Raw genomic sequence first — 20,404 nt, 5'->3', positions numbered from 1 at the left:
CCACAGTGGGGACATTGGTTTCCGGGCAGGAATTGTTCATGGTGAGGGTTTGCCAAGCGTGCCTTCCTCTTAGCACACTTTTCCCTTGCGTCCTGAGTTCGAGTTGTCTTCAAAGCCCCTGACACCTTTGGTAAAGGCTGTTCTGCAACTGGAGCGCTCACAGGCCAGTGTTTCCCAGTTGTCTGTGTTTATACTATTTTTTTTAGAGTTGCCTTGAGAGAGTCTTTAAACCTCTTTTGTTGACCACCAGCATTACGCTTTCCATTTCTTTTAGTTCGGAACAGAGTACAGTGGTACCTCAGGTTACAGGCACTTCAGGTTACAGACGCTTCAGGTTACAGACTCCGCTAACCCAGAAATCGTACCTCAGGTTAAGAACTTTGCTTTAGGATAAGAACAGAAATCGCACAGTGGCAAAGGGAGGTCCCATTAGCTAAAATGGTACCTCAGGTTAAGAACAGTTTCAGGTTAAGAGTGGACCTCCAGAACAAATTAAGTACTTAACCCGAGGTACCATTGTAATTGCTTTGGAAGACAGAACAGCACAAGCAAACAAGATTCTGGACTACAGAGTGTCCTGAGGCCGCTAGGTTTAGATATCTGGAGTGGTGCTGTTGCCAATTGCTGTGTTTGGTTTTATAAAACTTCCTGTTTTGTTATTTCTGAAAATACTTTAATAAGCCCTCAAGAAGCATTCCATGCCTATGCAATGTAAATTCTACAGGCAAATATTAGGCAGGTTTGTATATGGTGCACTTGCATTTCGAATGCTGTGTATATTCTGGGAAATGATTTATAATGAATTGAAAAAAATGTTGAAATACACCTTTGTTAAAAAAACCAGAAACTTTTCTGCTAGGAATACTAAGAAATGACATAAAGAAGAAGGATGAGAAGTTGTTTTTATATGCAGTAACAGCGGCAAGAATTTTGGTGGCTCAAAAATGGAAACAGGAAGAAATCCCAATGAAAGAAGAATGGAGAATGAAGTTGATGGAATACGCAGAACTAGACAAGCTTACGGGGAAAATTCGGAACCGGCGAGACCAGGGATTTACCAAGGACTGGAATAAATTTACAGAGTATATTAAGAATATATGTGAAGTTCAATTAACATTTGTAGGTTTTCAAGAAGCTCTGTGATAATAATGAAAAGAAATATTGTTTTATAATAATTGTTAAGATTAATTTGGTTTAAAAAAAAAAAACCAAAACAATACAGATGCAAGAAATGTGAACAATTGTGAAAACATGAAAATTTCCAGAAAGGCTGAAGGAAGTCTGAAAGTGGAGAGATTAGAATTGGATGTATAATTCAAATGGAATGTTTTTCTTTTATTGTTAAATTTGAAAATTTTATAAATAAAAAATTTACAATTACAATCCAAAAAAAAAAAAAGGACTGCTGTGTATAGTTCGAATCGTAGAGTTGGAAGGGGTCCAAGGGTCATCTAGTCCAACCCCCTTCAATGCAGGAATCTCAGCTACATCATACACATTTAGCCTGGAAAAAGAGGTAGACTGAGAAGAGGCAGAGCATAGCCATCAGCGAATCTGTCAATGAATTTGTCTGTCCCTCTTCCAAAGCATCCAGGTTGGCAGGCATCGCTGCCTCATGTGGCAGGGAGTTCCATAGTTTAACTATGTGCTGTGTGAAGACGTACCGTACTTTTCGCTCTATAAGACGCACCAGCCCACAAGACGCACCTAGTTTTTGGAGGAGGAAAACAAGGAAAAAAATATTCTGAATCTCAGAGGCCAGAACAGCAAGAGGGATCGCTGCACAATGAAAGCAGCAATCCCTCTTGCTGTTCTGGCTTCTGGTATAGCTGCGCAGCCTGCGTTCGCTCCATAAGACACACACACATTTCCCCTTACCTTTTAAGAGGGAAAAAATGAGTCTTATAGAGCAAAAAGTACGGTATTTTCTTTTATCCGTGCAACATTTTCTGAAAGCGAGGACATGCCTAGCGCTCAATGAGACAGTGGCCTCATTAGGCTGAAACAAAATTATATCCTGGTTTGCTGTGTTCAGATATCAGCACTGTTTTACAGGATTATCTTGTTCAATTTAGTTAAATCCCATGAGAAGACCTTTTACATTCCTTAGCGTTAATCTGATGCCGACAGGTGTTCCGGAAGGGAGGTTTGCCTGCTTATGTTTTTGCGGTGAGAGAGAAACTGGGGATTATTGTACACTTATCTTTTAAACGGCCCAGCTTGCATAGGAGACTGCCGTATTGTTCTGGTCCGGGGGGGGGGGGTTACCGTGCGCCGTGGTCTAAGTCCGGTCCTAGGTAGAGGGTAAGGAGGCTGTCCGTCAGGGGCGAAGCGAGGTCCAAAGCGAGGAGTCGGGCGTGGTCAGGAACTCAGGAGAGCAGGTCAGGGTGCTGGCAGGAACAGGTTACCAACGATGTTCCTCCCACAACCTGGGACTGGGTGAGCTGGCCTTTATCTCCTCCAAGGCATAGGGCGGCCCCGATCCTCAGGTGACTCACCTCTCCTGGCCTGGAGGCAAGCACTCCTCCTGCGGGAACTTAGTTCCCTCCGCCTCTCTGCCCTGAGCCTCTGTAGCTCAGGAGAGGCTGGAGGGTTACCGGACCCAGAGGCAACCTCAGCTTCCTCTGATGGGGCTGAGAGTGGAGCACCTGCAGGCAATGGGTCCTCCATCACCTCAGGAGCCAGAGCAGACTCAGTTGATGCCTGCACCTGAGGACCCAGCACAGGTGAGGACCCTTCAGGCTCAGGCCCCAGCCCCGGCTCAGCTGGTTCTGGAGGCGGGGACTCCTGTGCAGGCTGCGATTCCTCAGGTTCAGTCTCTGAATTAGATTCCCAGGCCATCACACTTATGCAGAGTCAAACCGCTGGTCTGTGTGGCTCCATATCGCCTGCACTGGCTGGCAGCAGCACTCCAGAGTTTCAGTCATCTTGGTTAAAAGTATATATATCCCCCAGTTGTTGGGAAATGAAGAAAACGAACCAGGTTTCAAAAGATTGGCATTATGCTTACAAAGATGATAACACGCTTGTGAATTGCTCTTATTATAATATATATGGAAAGTCAATTACCTGGGAATTAATTGCAACCCCAGGCCTGAGGTCTTAACTATAACATAATGTTTAGCAAATTGCCTCAAAACATCCTATATACTATGCTGAGTGGTTGAATTCTGCAAACATTGGAGCCTTTTGCTTGCGATGCTAAAATGCTCTTTAAGAAGCGAAAAATGTTATTTTTTCCCCGTTAGCCTCCTCCACTTCTTACCAGTGACTAAAATTTTATTTGTCTGTCGTATTTGGGCTTCCCAGCCTGGATAGAGGATTGAAAGTAGTTTATCCTCTCAAAACCATGTGCATATATTCGAAACAAAACCATTTAAAAAAATCTTCCGTAAAAAAATCCATTTATTTTGTTAAGATTTTGCTAACACCCCTGCGTTGTGTGACTTCACCTTCACCCAAAAAAGCAGGGAAGGGCTGAGCTCAGGCTCAGAGAATTCTGTAACTGTGAAACCACAACTGAAAACGCCCTTCTCTGTTTCCCTCATTGGTTTTAATCAGCGGACCTTGGGTCAGAGGCATCCCTGTTCAATCAACAAAACAATATTTGCGGCCAACATTAGCTTCGCCAAGTTAGCACATTTTATTTCTGTTTCGCCTTGAGGATGCTTTAGTCAGCTCACCAGAGCCTCCTTGTATTGTGTTGCCAACCTTGCTTGTGAAACATGGACCACTTATAAACGCCATCTCCAACTCCTCGAAAGATTCAATCAATGGAGTCTCCAAAAAATTTTACACATCACTTGGGAAGACAGACAAACTAATATCAGTGTCCTGGAAGAAGCAAAGATCACCAGGGATTCTTCAACATCAACTTCATTGGACTGGTCATGTTCTTCGGATGCCTGATTGTCATCTTCCAAAGCAACTACAGTGGTACCTCGGTTTATGAATGTCATCCATTCCAGAAATCCGTTTTTAAACTGAAACTATTCTTAAACCGAGGCGCGCTTTCCCTAATGAGGCCTCCCACCCGCTGCTGCCCTTCCACTGTTCAGATTCCGTTCTTAGACCAAGGTAAAGTTCTCAAACCAAGACACTATTTCCGGTTTTGCAGAGTTTGTAAACCAAATCGTTCTTAAACCGGACTGTTCTTAAACAGTTCTGTACAGTGGTACCTTGGGTTACAGATGCTTCAGGTTACAGACTCCACTAACCCAGAAATAGTACCTTGGGTTAAGAACTTTAATTCAGGATGAGAACAGAAATCGCGTGGCAGCGGCCCAGCAGCAGCGGGAGGCCCCATTAGCTAAAGTGCTACCTCAGGTTAAGAACAGTTTCAGAGGTATCACTGTATTCTATTCCGAACTTAAAAATGGAAAGCGTAATGCTGGTGGTCAACAAAGGAGGCTTAAAGACTCTCGCAAGGCAAATCTAAAAAAAATTAGTATAAACACCGACAACTGGGCGTAGCGTGGGTTGTCAGCACCCGGGGCAAGGCAAGTAATTTGCGCCCCCTAACCCATGGATTTGCGCCCCCTAACCTGTGGATTTGCGCCCCCTAACCCTAACCCCAGATGTTGCGCCCAGTGCGTCCGGCCCCCCATGCACCCCCCACGCTACGCCACTGGAGAAACCAATGTCCCCACCGTGGAAGGATGTATGGATCCAGAATTGGCCTCTACAGTCACTTACGGACTTACTGTTAACACCGTGTTCATGGAAGTCAATTTTACTCAGCTACGAGGGAATGTCAAAGAAGATTCCTGCCTGCCTTGTTCTTTAGTCATTCCGGAAAGCAAAGAATACGAACGGGCAGAAAATTGGCTCGTATTGTGTCATAATTTGAACCTATCTAAGTCTCATTTAGGGGACCCGGGTGGCACTGTGGGTTAAACCACAGACTTGCCGATCAGAAGGTCAGCGGTTCGAATCCCCATGACGGAATGAGCTCCCGTTGCTTGGTCCCAGCTCCTGCCAACCTAGCAGTTCGAAAGCACGTCAAAGTGCAAGTAGATAAATAGGTACCGCTCCGGTGGGAAGGTAAGCGGCGTTTCCGTGCGCTGCTCTGGTTCGCCAGAAGCAGCTTAGTCATGCTGGCCACATGACCCGGAAGTTGTACGCCGGCTCCCTCAGCCAGTAAAGCGAGATGAGCGCCGCAACCCCAGAGTCGCCCGCGACTGGACCTAATGGTCAGGGGTCCCTTTACCTTTAAGTCTCATTTCCTGAAACAACAGAGATAGCTCAGTCGGTTAGAGTGTGGTGCTGATAATGCCAAGGTCACGGGTTCGATCCTCGTGTGAGACAGTTGCATATTCCTGCATTTCCGGGGGGGGGGGGGTTGGACTACATGATCATTGTTGTCCCTTCCAGTTCTGATTCTCTGACCCAAAATGCAGCCATCCTTTAAAAGTTACACTTCTCTGAATTTTGCGGCGCAGTTTTCCAACCCAGAAAACGTGCAGGGTGAAAAGGCACGTTATTTTGGGGCGAGTTTCCCTAGGAATGCATATGTTTGTAAAAGGAGCATGTGAAAAGGCGTTATGCTACAGAAGATTGCTCTGCAGAAATGGGCGTATTAGATAAGGCAGTGTATGATAATTGGTACCTTTGCAGAAATGCAACAATGTGTGTGCATATTAAGAGAAGTGAATCTTTTGTGAGGAAAAAATATATATATATATATATGCAGGTTTTGGTGTCCTCGGGTGTCTTCCCGTGTAAAAGTTGGGGTGTCTAGGCGACGTTTCGACGAGGTCTCACTCGTCATCTTCAGGCTGGTGCTTTCGGCTTCTTGTTACTGGAACAGAGCAGGATCTCAGTGTTTGAGTTCCTATAAATACTGTTTAGGGGGTGTGGGAACTCAAACACTGAGATCCTGCTCTGTTCCAGTAACAAGAAGCCGAAAGCACCAGCCTGAAGATGACGAGTGAGACCTCGTCGAAACGTCGCCTAGACACCCCAACTTTTACACGGGAAGACACCCGAGGACACCAAAACCTGCATTCCTGTACCCGTGAAAATCTACGAAAGCATATATATATATATATATATATATATATATATATATATATATATATATATATATGCAGGTTTTGGTGTCCTCGGGTGTCTTCCCGTGTAAAAGTTGGGGTGTCTAGGCGACGTTTCGACGAGGTCTCACTCGTCATCTTCAGGCTGGTGCTGAAGATGACGAGTGAGACCTCGTCGAAACGTCGCCTAGACACCCCAACTTTTACACGGGAAGACACCCGAGGACACCAAAACCTGCATTCCTGTACCCGTGAAAATCTACGAAAGCAAATATATATATATATATATAAAAGGAGGGCTTGCAAACTGGTGCAGGAATGTGGCAGACAGAATTTAAGATGGGGGAGAAATGAGAAACTGAAACGGACAAATTCTTCCCTCCCTAGGAGAGGAATTGGGAGCTCATCGCAAAGCATTGCTCTGCCAGTGTCGATTGTCTAAATGTGCTCGAAAAGAATTCTTTGACATCAAACAGACTTTGTTGGCTGAGTGGGAGGGCATGGCAAGATATGATGACTAATGGGATCTAGATTAAGCTGTCATGTCAGTTTCTCTGGAACGAAAGGAAAGATGCAGAGGTGATAAAGCCCGAAAGTAGTAAAAATCCGTTCCTTTTGTAAATGCGAGCTTAAAGTTCACGAAATCACCGCTTGGGAGTTAATGGCATTGCCTTCAAAGTGGTGATAGCGATGTGTTTTGAGTATAATGCCACCTTTGTATCTGTTCTTCTTTGCACTCTCTAGAAACACCCTGGCAGGTGTGTGTATTCCAACAACTCACACTTTCCACTTAGGACTCTTAAACGCACATTACTCATGCACTTAGCATTTCATTATCCCACACAGGAGTGAGATTCTCATTCCTTCTCGTACACACACACACACACACACACACACACACACACACGGAGTTGAGCAGCTGGCTAACACTGGATTGTGTTGCCCCCTGTTCCTGCCAGCTCCCCCTGGTCCCCAGGTTGCCGAGGGCAAATAAAAGAAAGCACTTCTTCATGCAGCAGAGAGTTAAACTGTGGAACTCACTGCCACAGCAGGGAGCGATGGCCGCCGCCAACCTAGATGGCTTTGTACTGTTGCTGTTGTTGGCATTGCGCTGCTTCCGTAGTCAGAGGTGGCATGGTTTTTAATTCCGGTTGTTGGAAACCACACGCGGGGAGGGTGTTGTTGTTGTGCCCGGATTCTGTTTCTGGGTTTCCCACAGGCACCTGATCAGCCATTGTGAGAAGAGGATGCTGGACTCAATGAGCCATTGGCCTGATCCAGTAAGCTCTCCTTTATGTTCTTACGTGTTACAGAATGTTTAGGAGTGGTGCATGCTCTGGTTATCTCCCGCTTGGACTACTGCAATGCGCTCTACGTGGGGCTACCTTTGGAGGTGACCTGGAAACTACAACTAATCCAGAATGCGGCAGCCAGACTGGTGACTGGGAGCGGCCGCCGAGACCATATAACACCGGTCTTGAAAGACCTACACTGGCTCCCAGTATGTTTCCGAGCGCAATTCAAAGTGTTGGTGCTGAACTTGAAAACCCTAAATGGCCTCGGTCCAGTATACCTGAGGTCCAGCTCTGAGGGCCTTCTGGTGGTTCCCTCATTGCGAGAAGCAAAGTTACAGGGAACCAGGCAGAGGGCCTTCTTGGTGGTGGCGCCTGCCCTGTGGAGCACCCTCCCACCAGATATCAAAGAGAAAAACAACTACCAGACTTTTAGAAGACATCTGAAGGCCACCCTGTTCAGGGAAGTTTTTAATGTGTGACATTTTAGTGTATTTTTGGTCGTTGTTGGAAGCTGCCAAGAGTGGCTGGGGAAACCCAGCCAGATGGGCGGGGTACAAATAATAAATGTATTATTATTATTATTATTATTATTATTATTATTATTATTATTATTATCAATCAGCCGTGTCTGTCAGCACCTAAGTCAGTGGTAAAGGAGGCCACCAAGAACTGCACCCCTGGCACCTGCGACAAGCCCGACGCCTCAGTTACCGCTCGTGCCGACTTGCCTTCTCTCTCTTACATATATTGCCCCCATCTCACTGAACAGCCCTTAAAACAAATGCTAACTACCCCAGAGAATCTCGTGGGGAATCTTTGTGGGGGGGATAACCGATAAGTTGGAGCCTCAAGCTGGCGTTCTTCAAATAAACAGTAACAATTAGTTTTTAAAACAAGGTACACTCATACCTTGGGTTACAGACGCTTCATGTTGCGTTTTTTCGGGTTACGGACCACCAAAACCTGGAAGTACTGGAATGGGTTACTTCCGGGTTTTGGTGGTCATGCATGCGCAGAAGTACTAAATCGCACTTTGCGCATGCGCGGAAGCACTGAATCGCAACCCGCATGGGCGCAGATGCGCCACTGCGGGTTGCGAACGTGCATCCTGCACGGATCACGTTCGCAACCCAAGCGTTCATTGTAGTAAAATACAAGTGGAGAACACTCAGGTTACCTCAGAATTGATATGCTAGTTTAATTTAATTTGTTTCACAGAGGTTTCGGCTCTTTAGTTTGGTTCCTTTCTGAGGTGGCACTTTCCTTCAGGTACCCACCCCTTTAACAAATCCAGCTCCTGAGGTAACATTCAGTAATAGTCTTAGGGGCTCACCACACCCCCTTCCTTCACTGGGTTTGTGTGTTGTCCCTTTCCCCTTTTAAAAGCCAGAATTTGGCAGGCTGATTGATTTCATTGAAATGTCAATGAGATTAGGCAATCAATAGAAGAATAGCATTAAACGGCAGTTGTATCAATATCTGCGTATTCTATTGCAGAGATCGTGCTTAGGAAATCTGTGCCTGACCTTTACAGTAATATGTGTGTGGAAAGCAATTTCAGAATTCCAGTGTGCCATGGCGAAAAGGATATTGGATACTGTATGTGATTTGGGGCTGAAATTTCTGCTTGGGCAAATTGGAACCTTCTTAGTCTTCCACACAGGGCCGTTGTGAAGATAAGTCAATATTACCGTATTTTTCCAAAATGAAGGGGAAATGTGTGTGCGTCCTATGGGGTGAATGCAGGCTTTCAGGAAGCTATCCGCAAGTCTTGCAAGCCCGGCGGGAGGTCCAGCGGGTTCGCAAGGCTTGCGGGCAGCAGCCTGCCAGAAGCCCAAAAGCTCGGGGGACAGCGGGGAGGTGCAGCGCCGCCACCCCGCTATTCCCCGACCCGATCTGGAGGCTATTCCCCCCCGCCAGCCCCACAAACTCGGGGGACAGCAGGGCAAGCCGCTGCCCCACGGAGGCTAGAGAGGCTGTCCCTGAAGGCAGAATAGGGAGACGGAGCGCTCCGTCTCCCACATCTAGCTTGGGGATGGCTGCGCAAACCTGGGGGAAAAATAAATCCCCCCCTTGTTTCCCCCCCCCAAAAAAACTAGGTGCGTCCTATGGGCCGGTGCGTCCTATAGGGCGAAAAATACGGTAACTTTCAGGGCTGCTATTCAAGCAACAAAGCACCTCTCCTAATTTATAGTTTTGGGCTCTGTGTTGAGGTCAAATGTTTTCCGTTTGCTGCCGGCTTTCGGATGCACCGGGTTTGTAAATTCACTGTTAATCTATTCTGCTAAGCCCTGTGGACAGTTTGGTAAGGCATTTTAATGAAGTAAAAGCTGGACTAACGCTGTAACATTTTTTTTGAGATGTAGTAACCGGAACTGTATTGAGTTGGAACATTTATTCTGGCCGTAAAACTGTTGCTGTTACATTGGCTTCAGAGATATGGCTCTCTAATTTAAAGTTGCGCGGAATAAATTTTAGCCGGGGGCCTCTGCCATAGCTATGCCTCTGACACACATATATCATTTCTCTCATTAATCTTGTCCGCTTTTTATGAAACTACGTCTCACTGGGACGTTGCATGACATGGGAGATACATAAAATGTCGTGGGGGAAGGCACAGATTGGCAGAGTAGCCCAACCCCTTTCCATCACAGCAGCTGAAGCAGGAGACGGATGACATAGTAGCCCCCAGAGGTCAGGAAAGCCAAATGAGATGCTGGCTTGTTAAATGCAAAAAAACCGCTAATGAGCTCCTTTTAAAAAAACACACAAAAAAACTTACTTGGTTTATTTATCGAAATTGCTGTCACCCTTGTTTTGAATGAAGCTCAAGGTTATCTCTGATTTTATATACTGTATCGAGAGAGGGTGTATGTTGTGTTAGGGTAGCACCTCTGGTGGGGACACACATGTCCTTCTGTGGTCTTTTATTCACCTTTGGTCCACACCCTACACTCAGGGTCCTACTGGGACACGGGTGGCGCTGTGGGTTAAACCACAGAGCCTAGGACTTGCCGATCAGAAGGTTGGCGGTTCGAATCCCTGCGAGGGGGTGAGCTCCCGTTGCTCGGTCCCTGCTCCTGCCAACCTAGCAGTTTGAAAGCATGTCAGAGTGCAAGTAGATAAATAGGTACCGCTCCAGCGGGAAGGTAAACAGCTTTTCCGTGCGCTGCTCTGGTTCGCCAGAAGCGGCTTAGTCATGCTTGCCACATGAACTGGAAGCTGTACGCCGGCTCCCTCAGCCAATAAAGCAAGATGAGCGCCCCAACCCTAGAGTCGGCCATGACTGGACCTAATGGTCAGGGGTCCCTTTACCTTTACCTGCACTCAACTCTCACATGTGGCTCCTAGAAGCTGTCACCAGGCGACAGCGGCCACACCCCAGGAAATGGCTTAGACCAGGGGTCCCCAAACTAAGGTCCGCGGGCCAGATAAGGCCTGAGGGACTCGTTTATCCGGCCCATGGTGACCCCTGCCACCTGCTCTTACCGACGCTGCGCTGCATGGCTGCCCACTTCTGGGTCGGAGGAGCACCGGAAATAGCTTGTGTGCATGCGCAAGCGTTATTTGCACATGCACAAGTGTAACTTTGCATGTGCAATCATTATTTGCGGCCCACATCTGGGTCGGAGGAGGCCGGTGCACATCCGTGCAATCTATTTCCGGTGCTCTTCCAACCCAGATGTGCACCGGAAATAACACTTGTGCATGCGCAAATAACACTTGCTCATGCGCACAAGCTATTTTTGGTGCTCCTCTGACCCGGAAGTGCGCCATAAATACCGTTTGCGCACGCGTATGGGCACGCTCTCCCCGGCCTCTGGCCCGCCGCGCAATCGCGCTGGAGATACCGGTAAGTTTGCTGACCCCTGACTTTGACTGTCTGGCTAAACTGGCTAAAGATAGAGTCGAGACCAAGAGTGGGAAGATGCAAAGATAGGCTTGAGACCAAAAGAGTGGGTCCAATGGTCAAGAAGGCGATTTCTGCACGTGCTGTAGAGGGAAGTGAGGGACAGGTGGGGCTTGTCCTTTAAAAAAAATAAAATAACTTTTTATTATTTTCCTTATACATACTTTTACAATACAATACATTAAATCACATAAATACTTTTAGCTTGCGACTTCCCTCCATCCCTTCAGCGGGTATCCCTTATTTTCTTACGTCGCGTGTTCTACTATTTAACTTTATATCTATCATACATTGTAGGAGCCATTTCAATCCTGCCAGTCTTTTTAGAGTTTTACAATTGTCCTTTATCTACACCATAAATTTACTCCAACTTTCTCGAAACCTCTGATTGTCCTGATCCCAAATTCTTCCTGTCATTCCTGTGAGTTACTTCCTCCGCGTAACTCATCGTTTTCGTCTGCCACTCCACAATAGTAGGAATTTCTTGCAATTTCCAGTTTTGGGCAAGCATGTTTCTTGCCGCTGCTGTGGCATCCGCTTTCTTAATTTCCTTCCCCATCAAACCCAACAAAAAGGCTTCTGGTTTTGGGGGGAAAGGTGTATTTAAATATTTTCTTGAGTTCATCGTAAATGAACTCCCAAAAGTTCTTAACTTTATCACAAGTCCACCACATGTGATAAAAGTCTCCAGGGGCAGGTGGGGCTTGTCAACGTAGGTGTCTTATCCAGGAGAAGGAAAACTCTGATCCTAAACCTCCGCTGCCTTGTGGGATATCTCCGTGAGGAGAAAAGGCTAAGGAGTCAACCCTACCCAAATCCAGATAATAATAATAATAATAATAAATTTTATTTATACCCCACCCTCCCCAGCCTTAGCTGGGCTCGGGGCGGCTAACAACAATCAAAATAATCCAACATTACAAAAACCTTTCATTATAAAAATTAATTAAAATCAACCATTAAGCAAAATTCTGTGCAGATTGCCAGAGGAGGAGGTCAGGCTGCGCCCTGACCAAAGGCCTGGTGGAACAGCTCTGTCTTGCAGTCCCTGCGGAAAGATGTCAAGTCCCGCAGGGCCCTAGTCTCTTGTGACAGAGTGTTCCACCAGATCGGGGCCACGGCCAAAAAAGCCTTGGCTCTGGTTGAGGCCAGCCTAACCTCCCTGTGGCCTGGGACCTCCAAAATGTTTTTGTTTGAAGACTGTAAGGTCCTCCGTGGGACACACCAGGAGAGGCGGTCCCGTAGGTATGAGGGTCCTGGGCCGTATACCTTAAAACTGATCCTGTACTCCACTGGGAGCCAGTGCAGCTGGTAGAGCACCGGGTGAATGTGATCCTGCAGCGAAGACCCCATAAAGAGTCTCGCCGCGGCATTCTGCACCTGCTGGAGTTTCTGGGTCAGTCTCAAGGGCAGCCCCACGTAGAGCAAGTTACAATAATCCAGTCTGGAGGTGACCAACGCGTGAGTCACAGTGGCTAGGTCAGGGCGAGAGAGGTAAGGAGCCAACTGCTTAGCTTGGCGGAGACCAAAAGATGCCGCCTTTGTTATAGCTGTAATCTGCGCCTCCATGGAGAGGGAGGTATCGAAGATTACACCCAAACTCGGTTGGATGCCGCCTTGTACACACCTCCTTCTTGCTCTGGTTTCCCTTGGACCACATCAGCAAGGCTGAGATCTTGTCTTGTCGTCTAGGCAGCCCAGGATTTCCACGCACCTTGCCCAGGCTGGCAAAGGGGCAAGCCGTGGTGTTGGGCAAGGTGGTGGTCTTTGTTTTCATGTGTGAGTGGGGTGGGTGGGTGTTTTGGATCAGGTTAGCCATATTGATTTGTATGCTGTTGTGGGGGTTTTGTTGTTGTCTTGTTGGGCTGCGTGTGTGATAAAGGGGAGCCATACCGGAGTGAAGGTGTCTTCTTTTATTTGTCCCCGTGTCAGTTTCAGTTTATAGGTTAATTTTTCTAGTAGGGCTGTTTCCCATACTATTTGGTACCATTGGTCCATGCTCACTCCTGACAGGTCTCTCCAGTGTCTGGTTATGATGTTTCTGGCTGCTGAAAGTAGGTGGGTTATGAGTTCTTTGTGGTGTAAGTTGGCATTATTGTCTAGGAAGATGTTTATTAAGGTCAATTCTGGGGTGATTTCTAATACTTGCTTGGTTATTTTATTTATTTATTGTATGGTTGTTGTCCAGAATACAGTGGTACCTCTGGTTACATACTTAATTCGTTCTGGAGGTCCGTTCTTAACCTGAAACTGTTCTTAACCTGAAGCACCACTTTAGCTAATGGGGCTTCCCACTGCCACTGCGCCGCCGGAGCACGATTTCTGTTCTTATCCTGAACAGAAACCTAATACACAAACCTGCCTGTAGAATTTACATCGCATAGGCATGGAATGCTTCTTGGGGGCTTATTCAAGTATTGTCAGAAACGACAAAACAGGAAGTTTTATAAAACCAAACACTGGCAATTGGCAACAGCAGCAATCCAGATATCTAAACCTAGCGGCCTCAGGACACTCTGTGGCCCAGAATCTTGTTTGCTTGTGCTGTTCTTTCTTCCGAAGCAACTACAGTGGTACCTCGGGTTAAGAACTTAATTTGTTCTGGAGGTCCGTTCTTAACCTGCAACTGTTCTTAACCTGAGGTACCACTTTAACTAATGTGGCCTCCTGCTGCCGCCGTGCAATTTCTGTTCTCACCCTGAAGCAAAGTTCTTAACCCGACGTACTATTTCTGGGTTAGCGGCGTCTGTTACCTGAAGCTTACGTAACCTGAAGCGTATGTAACCCGAGGTACCACTGTAGTTGGATTTTGGGGCACTCCCACCACATGTGGAGGTATGTCCCTGTGGAGGTGCGCCCTCTCCAGCATTTTGTTGAGGTTCCTGGGCGTATTAGCACTAGTTTTCTTGGGGTTAGGTACCACCTGTAGGTGAGTTTTTTAGAGAGTTCTTTTCTTTTTGTTGATATGGATTTAAAGGGGGGTTTAGACCACATTTTGTTTTTGTTTTTTAAAGATATTTATTAAGATTTTATAGACAGAAAAAGGTTACAGAATAAAAAAAGAGAAAAAATAGAAATAAAAAAGATACAAAAATTCAAATTAAAAAATACAAAATACATAAAAATAGATGAAAAATAAAGAACAATTAAAAACAGATCAATCTTTTCATGTCTTATATTTCATTTACTTATTTTCCTGACCTCCTCATGCCTCCCTTTTTTGTATTCCAGTTCATATGGTTAATTCAGCAAATCCTCTTTGTTTTTATCTTAATTTTATATCTTAACATATTGAGCTTCATATTTTCATCTAATTATCAATCCATTTTTACATATTCTTTTAACTTTGTTGCTAAAGCCGTCTCATTTCAATCCTACATCATTTTAACATTCATTAATTTTACAATGTTTCTGCAAATAGTCTTTAAATTTATTCCAATCTTCTTCCACCAACTCTTCTCCCTGGTCTCGGATTCTGCCAGTCATTTCCGCCAATTCAATATAGTCTATCACTTTCATCTGCCATTCTTCCAAGGTGGGTAGATCTTGTGTCTTCCAATACTTTGCGATGAGAATTCTTGCTGGTGTTGTTGCATACATAAAGAAAGTTCTGTCCTTCTTTGGCACCAATTGGCCGACCATGCCCAGGAGAAAGGCCTCTGGTTTCTTCAGGAAGGTATATTTAAATACCTTTTTCATTTCATTATAGATCATCTCCCAGAAAGCCTTAATCCTTGGGCACGTCCACCAAAGGTGAAAGAATGTACCTTCATTTTCTTTGCATTTCCAACACTTATTATCGGGCAAATGATATATTTTTGCAAGCTTGAGTGGGGTTAATTTCATAGCCTATGTCATCCTCCCATTGTTTGGCAAGATGGTGGCAGCACTGTGGCTTTTTTTGGAGGCACAGATGGGCAGAAGGGTTTGCCAGAAAAATAAATAAATTCCAGAGAAGCGAGAATGGACGATAGGGGGTGTTGTCGTTCCCTGGACACAGACTGAGTTCAACCTTCCTCAAGATGGTGAGAGGTTAACATGTTTGTTTGTGCAGAGAGAGAGAGAATGCCATTATTTCTGGATTTGCATATATCAGTATAAATCAGCCCAAGGAGATGACTTTATTGGACCCTATCTACATCAAACTATATTTTATCTTTATCACCAAACTCCAAATATAATTGCACATTGTATTAATTAACATTATTTCTTAATATATTAGTGGCCATGTGATAATTTTAGCTTATAAATTTTATTGTTTAATGTTTTAACTTGTATATTAAGGTACTTTTATAGCTCTGTTTAGAGGTAATGTCTTGATAATATACATGTTTTAAGTTTTTTTATCGATCCGGTATACAGTGGTACCTCAGGTTACATACGCTTCAGGTTACATACGCTTCAGGTTACAGACTCCACTAACCCAGAAATAGTGCTTCAGATTAAGAACTTTGCTTCAGGATGAGAACAGAAATCGTGCTCCGCTGGCGCGGCAGCAGAGGAAGGCCCCATTAGCTAAAGTGGTGCTTCAGGTTAAGAACAGTTTCAGGTTAAGTACGGACCTCCGGAACGAATTAAGTACTTAACCTGAGGTACCGCTGTGTTTTCTTTTAATTGTTGAATGATTCTGTGTGCATTGCGGCAGCCTTTGGCTACGTGCAATAAAACTGACTGACTGGCTGATATCAGTATAAATCACCCCATGCAGATTTTATGCAAATACCTGCTCTCTTTTGTCTTTTTTTCTTTTTTTGGATGGCACCTTAACACCCTTTACTAGCCCAGCCAGCCTCCAGCATTTCTTCTCTTCTTTTTGCCTCCGCAGTGGGAGCGCCTCTGGTTCTTAATCCTCACCTTCTCTTTCTTCCTGACCCTGATCTGGTTTTACTTCTGGTGGGAAGCGCACAACGACTACAATGAGATCAACTGGTGAGTAGGGAAAGGGAGCATGTTTTACCTCTTACCTTTACGGGGGGAGGTTGGGAGCGGGACCCGGGCTAAGTGGGGGGAGCAGGTGTCCTGTGTGCAGAAAGTCCCAGGTTCGTCTCCAGGTAATAACTGATGGGAGAGAGATTTCTCTTTCACAGAACCAAAAAATTGTAGCATTGAAAGGGACCCCACGGGCCATCTAGTCCACCCCCCCTTTTCCCCAGACTCGTTGCATTACATTTTCGTTTATTCATGGAATTTATATCCCACCCTTCTTCCCCAGGGCGGCAAACATATGTTGTACCATTTAAAGCATTTACAATGGTACCTCGGGTTACATACGCTTCAGGTGACAGATTCCGCTAACCCAGAAATATTACCTCGGGTTAAGAACTTTGCTTCAGGATGAGAACAGAAATTTTGTGGCGGCAGCGGGAGGCCCCATTAGCTAAAGTGGTGTTTCAGGTTAAGAACAGTTTCAGGTTAAGAACGGACCTCCGGAACAAATTAAGTACTTAACCCGAGATACCACTGTACAAAGGAAACATTATTTTTTTTTAAAAAAAACAACCCCAACTTCAATTAAAAACATCTAACACAAGTTACAGTTAAAACACCCTAAAGGTTAAAAAACATTCCTCCATCCAAGGATTTTAGGGTTTCCTGGAAAAGGATTCCTCAGCCACTGAATGTCTGGGTCCACAGAAACTTCCCCCAATTTCTCCTGGAGGTTAACAACCATAGAATCATAGAACTGTGGAGTCGAAAGGAACCACGAAGGTCATTTAGTCCAGCCCTCTGTAATGCAGGAATCTTTCGCCCAATGTGGGACGCAAACCTATGGCCCTGAGGTTAAGAGCCTCATGTTCTAAAGACCGACCTACCGGATACCAGTTCACCTCCCTAGGGAGGGCATTCCCTAACTGGGGAACCACCACTAAAAAGGTCCTGTTACGGGATCAGCGTCAACTGAACCAACACCACCAAAAGACCTCACCTGGTGACCTGCTGGTTGTATAATATATTTATTAATTTTTCTGTTGTACAATTTAAAATCCTCATTTTACATTCTTAAGAGATCAGTGAAGAGAAGATATCTTCTCTTTCCATGGTTCATTCTCCATATCATAAATCCTCACATATTTTTCCGAAACTATACTATTCAGTATTCCATTATCACATCCATCAAAACTTTTTTTACACTGTTGAATTTATCTTAATGCTGCCAGCATTTCCAGCTGCACACTTATTTTCATTATTATTATTATTATTATTATTATTATTATTAATATAATTTATGATTTATACCCCGCCCATCTGGCTGAGTTTCCCCAGCCACTCTGGGCGGCTCCCAATCAAGTGTTAAAAACAGTACAGCGTTAAATATTAAAGACTTCCCTGAACAGGGCTGCCTTCAGATGTCTACTGAATGTCAGGTAGTTGTTTATCTCTTTGACATCTGATGGGAGGGCGTTCCACAGGGCGGGCGCCACTACCGAGAAGGCTCCCTGTAGCCTCACTTCTCGCAATGAGGGAATCGCCAGAAGGCTCTCGGAGCTGGATCTCAGTGTCCGGGCTGAACGGTGGGGGTGGAGATGCTCCTTCAGATATACTGGGCCAAGGCTGTTTAGGGCTTTCAATGTCAGCACCAACACTTTGAATTGTGCTCGGAAAAAGGTACCAGTTCCCCGATTCCACAACCCCGTGCCTAAAAGCATCCTCACTTTCCCACTCGGCCTGGACAAATATGGCAAACTGCACACCTCCGAGCTTTAAAGGTCAACATGAACACTTTGAATTGTGCTTGGAAACGTACTGGGAGCCAATGCAGATCTCTCAGAACTGATGTTATGTGGTCCCGGCGGCCGCTCCCAGTCACCAGTCTAGCTGCCGCATTCTGGATTAATTGCAGTTTCTGAGTCACCTTCAAAGGTAGCCCCACGTGGAGTGCATTGCAGTAGTCCAAGCGGGAGATAACTAGAGCATGCACCACTCTGGCGAGACAGTCCGCGAGCAGATAGAGTCTCATCCTGCGTACCAGATGGAGCTGGTAGACAGGTGCCCTGGATACAGAATTGATCTGCGCTTCCATAGATAGCTGTGAGTCCAAAATGACTCCCAGGCTGCGCACCTGGTCCTTCAGGGGCACAGTTACCTCATTCAGCACCAGGGAGTCCCCCACACCCACCTGCTCCCTGTCCCCCAGAAACAGTACTTCTGTCTTGTCAGGATTCAACCTCAATCTGTTAGCCGCCATCAATCCTCCAACTGCCTTCAGGCACTCGCACTGGACCTTCACCGCCTTCACTGGTTCTGATTTCCATCAGGCTGTTGGCTTCTGTTTGAGCCAGCTGTAAACACAGCGGTTTGGAGGCTGGCGCTCCCAATAGTATAATGATGCGAATGATCTTCTGTCAGGAGCCAATGATGTGAGGTGGATCACGTGGACTTTGGTCAGGAGCACGTCAGGCTGTTGCCAGTTCTCCTGGGAGATGCGTTGGTGTATGAGGGATAGGCCTCACAAGCGGAAAGCATGTATTTGGTCCGCTTATCTGGCATTTGCCCCAAACAGAACTTGTTGGTTCCCATGGGCATTTCGAGTGAGCTGCAGCCCCAACAAATCTGGAAAACAAAGTACATTTTTCATAATTTTATTTTTTGTCATGTGCAAATGGCTTGAGATACCTATGAGGCCCATAAATTACCATATAGCATATATTCAGCACAAAAAGCAGCGACAATTTGTTGTTGACAAAGGACAGCTGGACATATAAAAGGTAAAGGTAAAGGGACCCCTGACCATTAGGTCCAGTCGTGACCGACTCTGGGGTTGCGGCGCTCATCTCGCTTTATTGGCCGAGGGAGCCGGCGTACAGCTTCCGGGTCATGTGGCCAGCATGACTAAGCCGCTTCTGGCTAACCAGAGCAGCGCATGGAAATGCCGTGTACCTTCCCGCTGGAGTGGTATCTATTTATCTACTTGCACTTTGCCGTGCTTTCGAACTGCTAGGTTGGCAGGAGCAGGGACCGAGCAACGGGAGCTCACCCCGTCGCGGGGATTCGAACCGCCGACCTTCTGATTGGCAAGCCCTGGGCTCTGTGGTTTAACCCACAGCGCCACCCGCGTCCTCAGCTGGACTTATAAAGGGCCCCATTACCTCCAGTAGCTTAGGGCCTCATCAAATCTCAATCCGGCCCTGGGCATCTTGCATAGGATCTGACATCCTGTGTTGTTTTTTTAATAGCTTGCGTCGCGCCTGCTTCTGCCAAATTCTTTAAGGAAGTATTCTTAGTGGCTGGCTCTCGATTGTGGAATTTCCTTTCCTGAGCTCTTGCCAGGATCCAGAACTGACTGCTGTAATCCCACTTCAGGGAACCTCTCCGTTCTGGGGCTTTTGCCAATATGACTTTGGTTTACTGTGGGAGACCCTTTTTCTTCCCCAGCCGAGACCCTCGCTGTGTCTTGGCCAGCCCTGGGAAAGAGGGAAGGGTTGCGTTCCATTAATGGGTGTGGCGAGTGCAGAACGGACCACCGTGCAGTACGTGCAAGACATGCGTTGTCAGATGGTTTTAATCATTTTCAAATGTTCAAAAAATGTTTTTATTCTTATTTTTCATTGCTCCGTTTTCTCACCGAGGTGCTTTTCGACCTGGGCTTCTTTAGAAGGAAAGAAGGGAGATAAATACAAATAATGAAAACATGTAATAATGGCATTTTTAAGCAGATGGCACTTCCGTCATGGAGAATTGGAGAAATCGAGAGAGATATAGCCGCACCAGAAGCATATCTGTTCTTTCTCAAATCCAAAAATACAAGAAGGGCTTTTACACTCGCCAGAATCTCGCCAGAATCTCGGCTCTGCTCTAGCCGGTCCTGGAAGGATCCTTTAAAAAAAGTCTCTGAAGCTCAGAGACTTTGCGCTTTTTCATTGGGGGGGATTAGAAGCCCAGAGCACTTGTTCTTTAGATGTCCCTTTTATGAAGAGGCACAGAGTGAGACCATTGATCCCCTGCTGATGAGGCTCGCTGGCCTCCCGGAAAAGCAAAAATTTGACCTTTTCCTGTTAGGCAAAGATCATAAGACGACCTGGATGGTCGCCAGATTCTGTGTACAGATCTTTAGGTGCAGACCATCCCCCGACCCAAACTAGTTTGTTAAGAAAATCCCCAAACTTGGTTCTATGGGTGACTCTGTGTCATCTCTCTGCAGTAGCTTATCTTAAAGTTTAAGTGTCTAT

General features: G+C 45.9%; 1 protein-coding gene across 1 annotated transcript in view; it reads left to right on the top strand.

Moving 5' to 3' along the window:
- Positions 1-20,404, top strand: part of GDPD5 (glycerophosphodiester phosphodiesterase domain containing 5) — a 168,276-nt gene that overhangs the window by 104,211 nt on the left and 43,661 nt on the right. Inside the window, exon 3 of the mRNA XM_081910244.1 lies at positions 16,063-16,166. Within this exon, the coding sequence (XP_081766370.1) occupies positions 16,063-16,166 (104 nt within the window). The remainder of the gene's footprint in view (positions 1-16,062; positions 16,167-20,404) is intronic.

The sequence above is a fragment of the Podarcis melisellensis genome, assembly GCF_964234715.1.
Source record: "Podarcis melisellensis genome assembly, chromosome: 4".
NCBI classification, from domain to species: domain Eukaryota; kingdom Metazoa; phylum Chordata; class Lepidosauria; order Squamata; family Lacertidae; genus Podarcis; species Podarcis melisellensis.
Note: the sequence above shows the minus strand (reverse complement) of the source record. Positions and strands in the feature narration are given on the sequence as shown.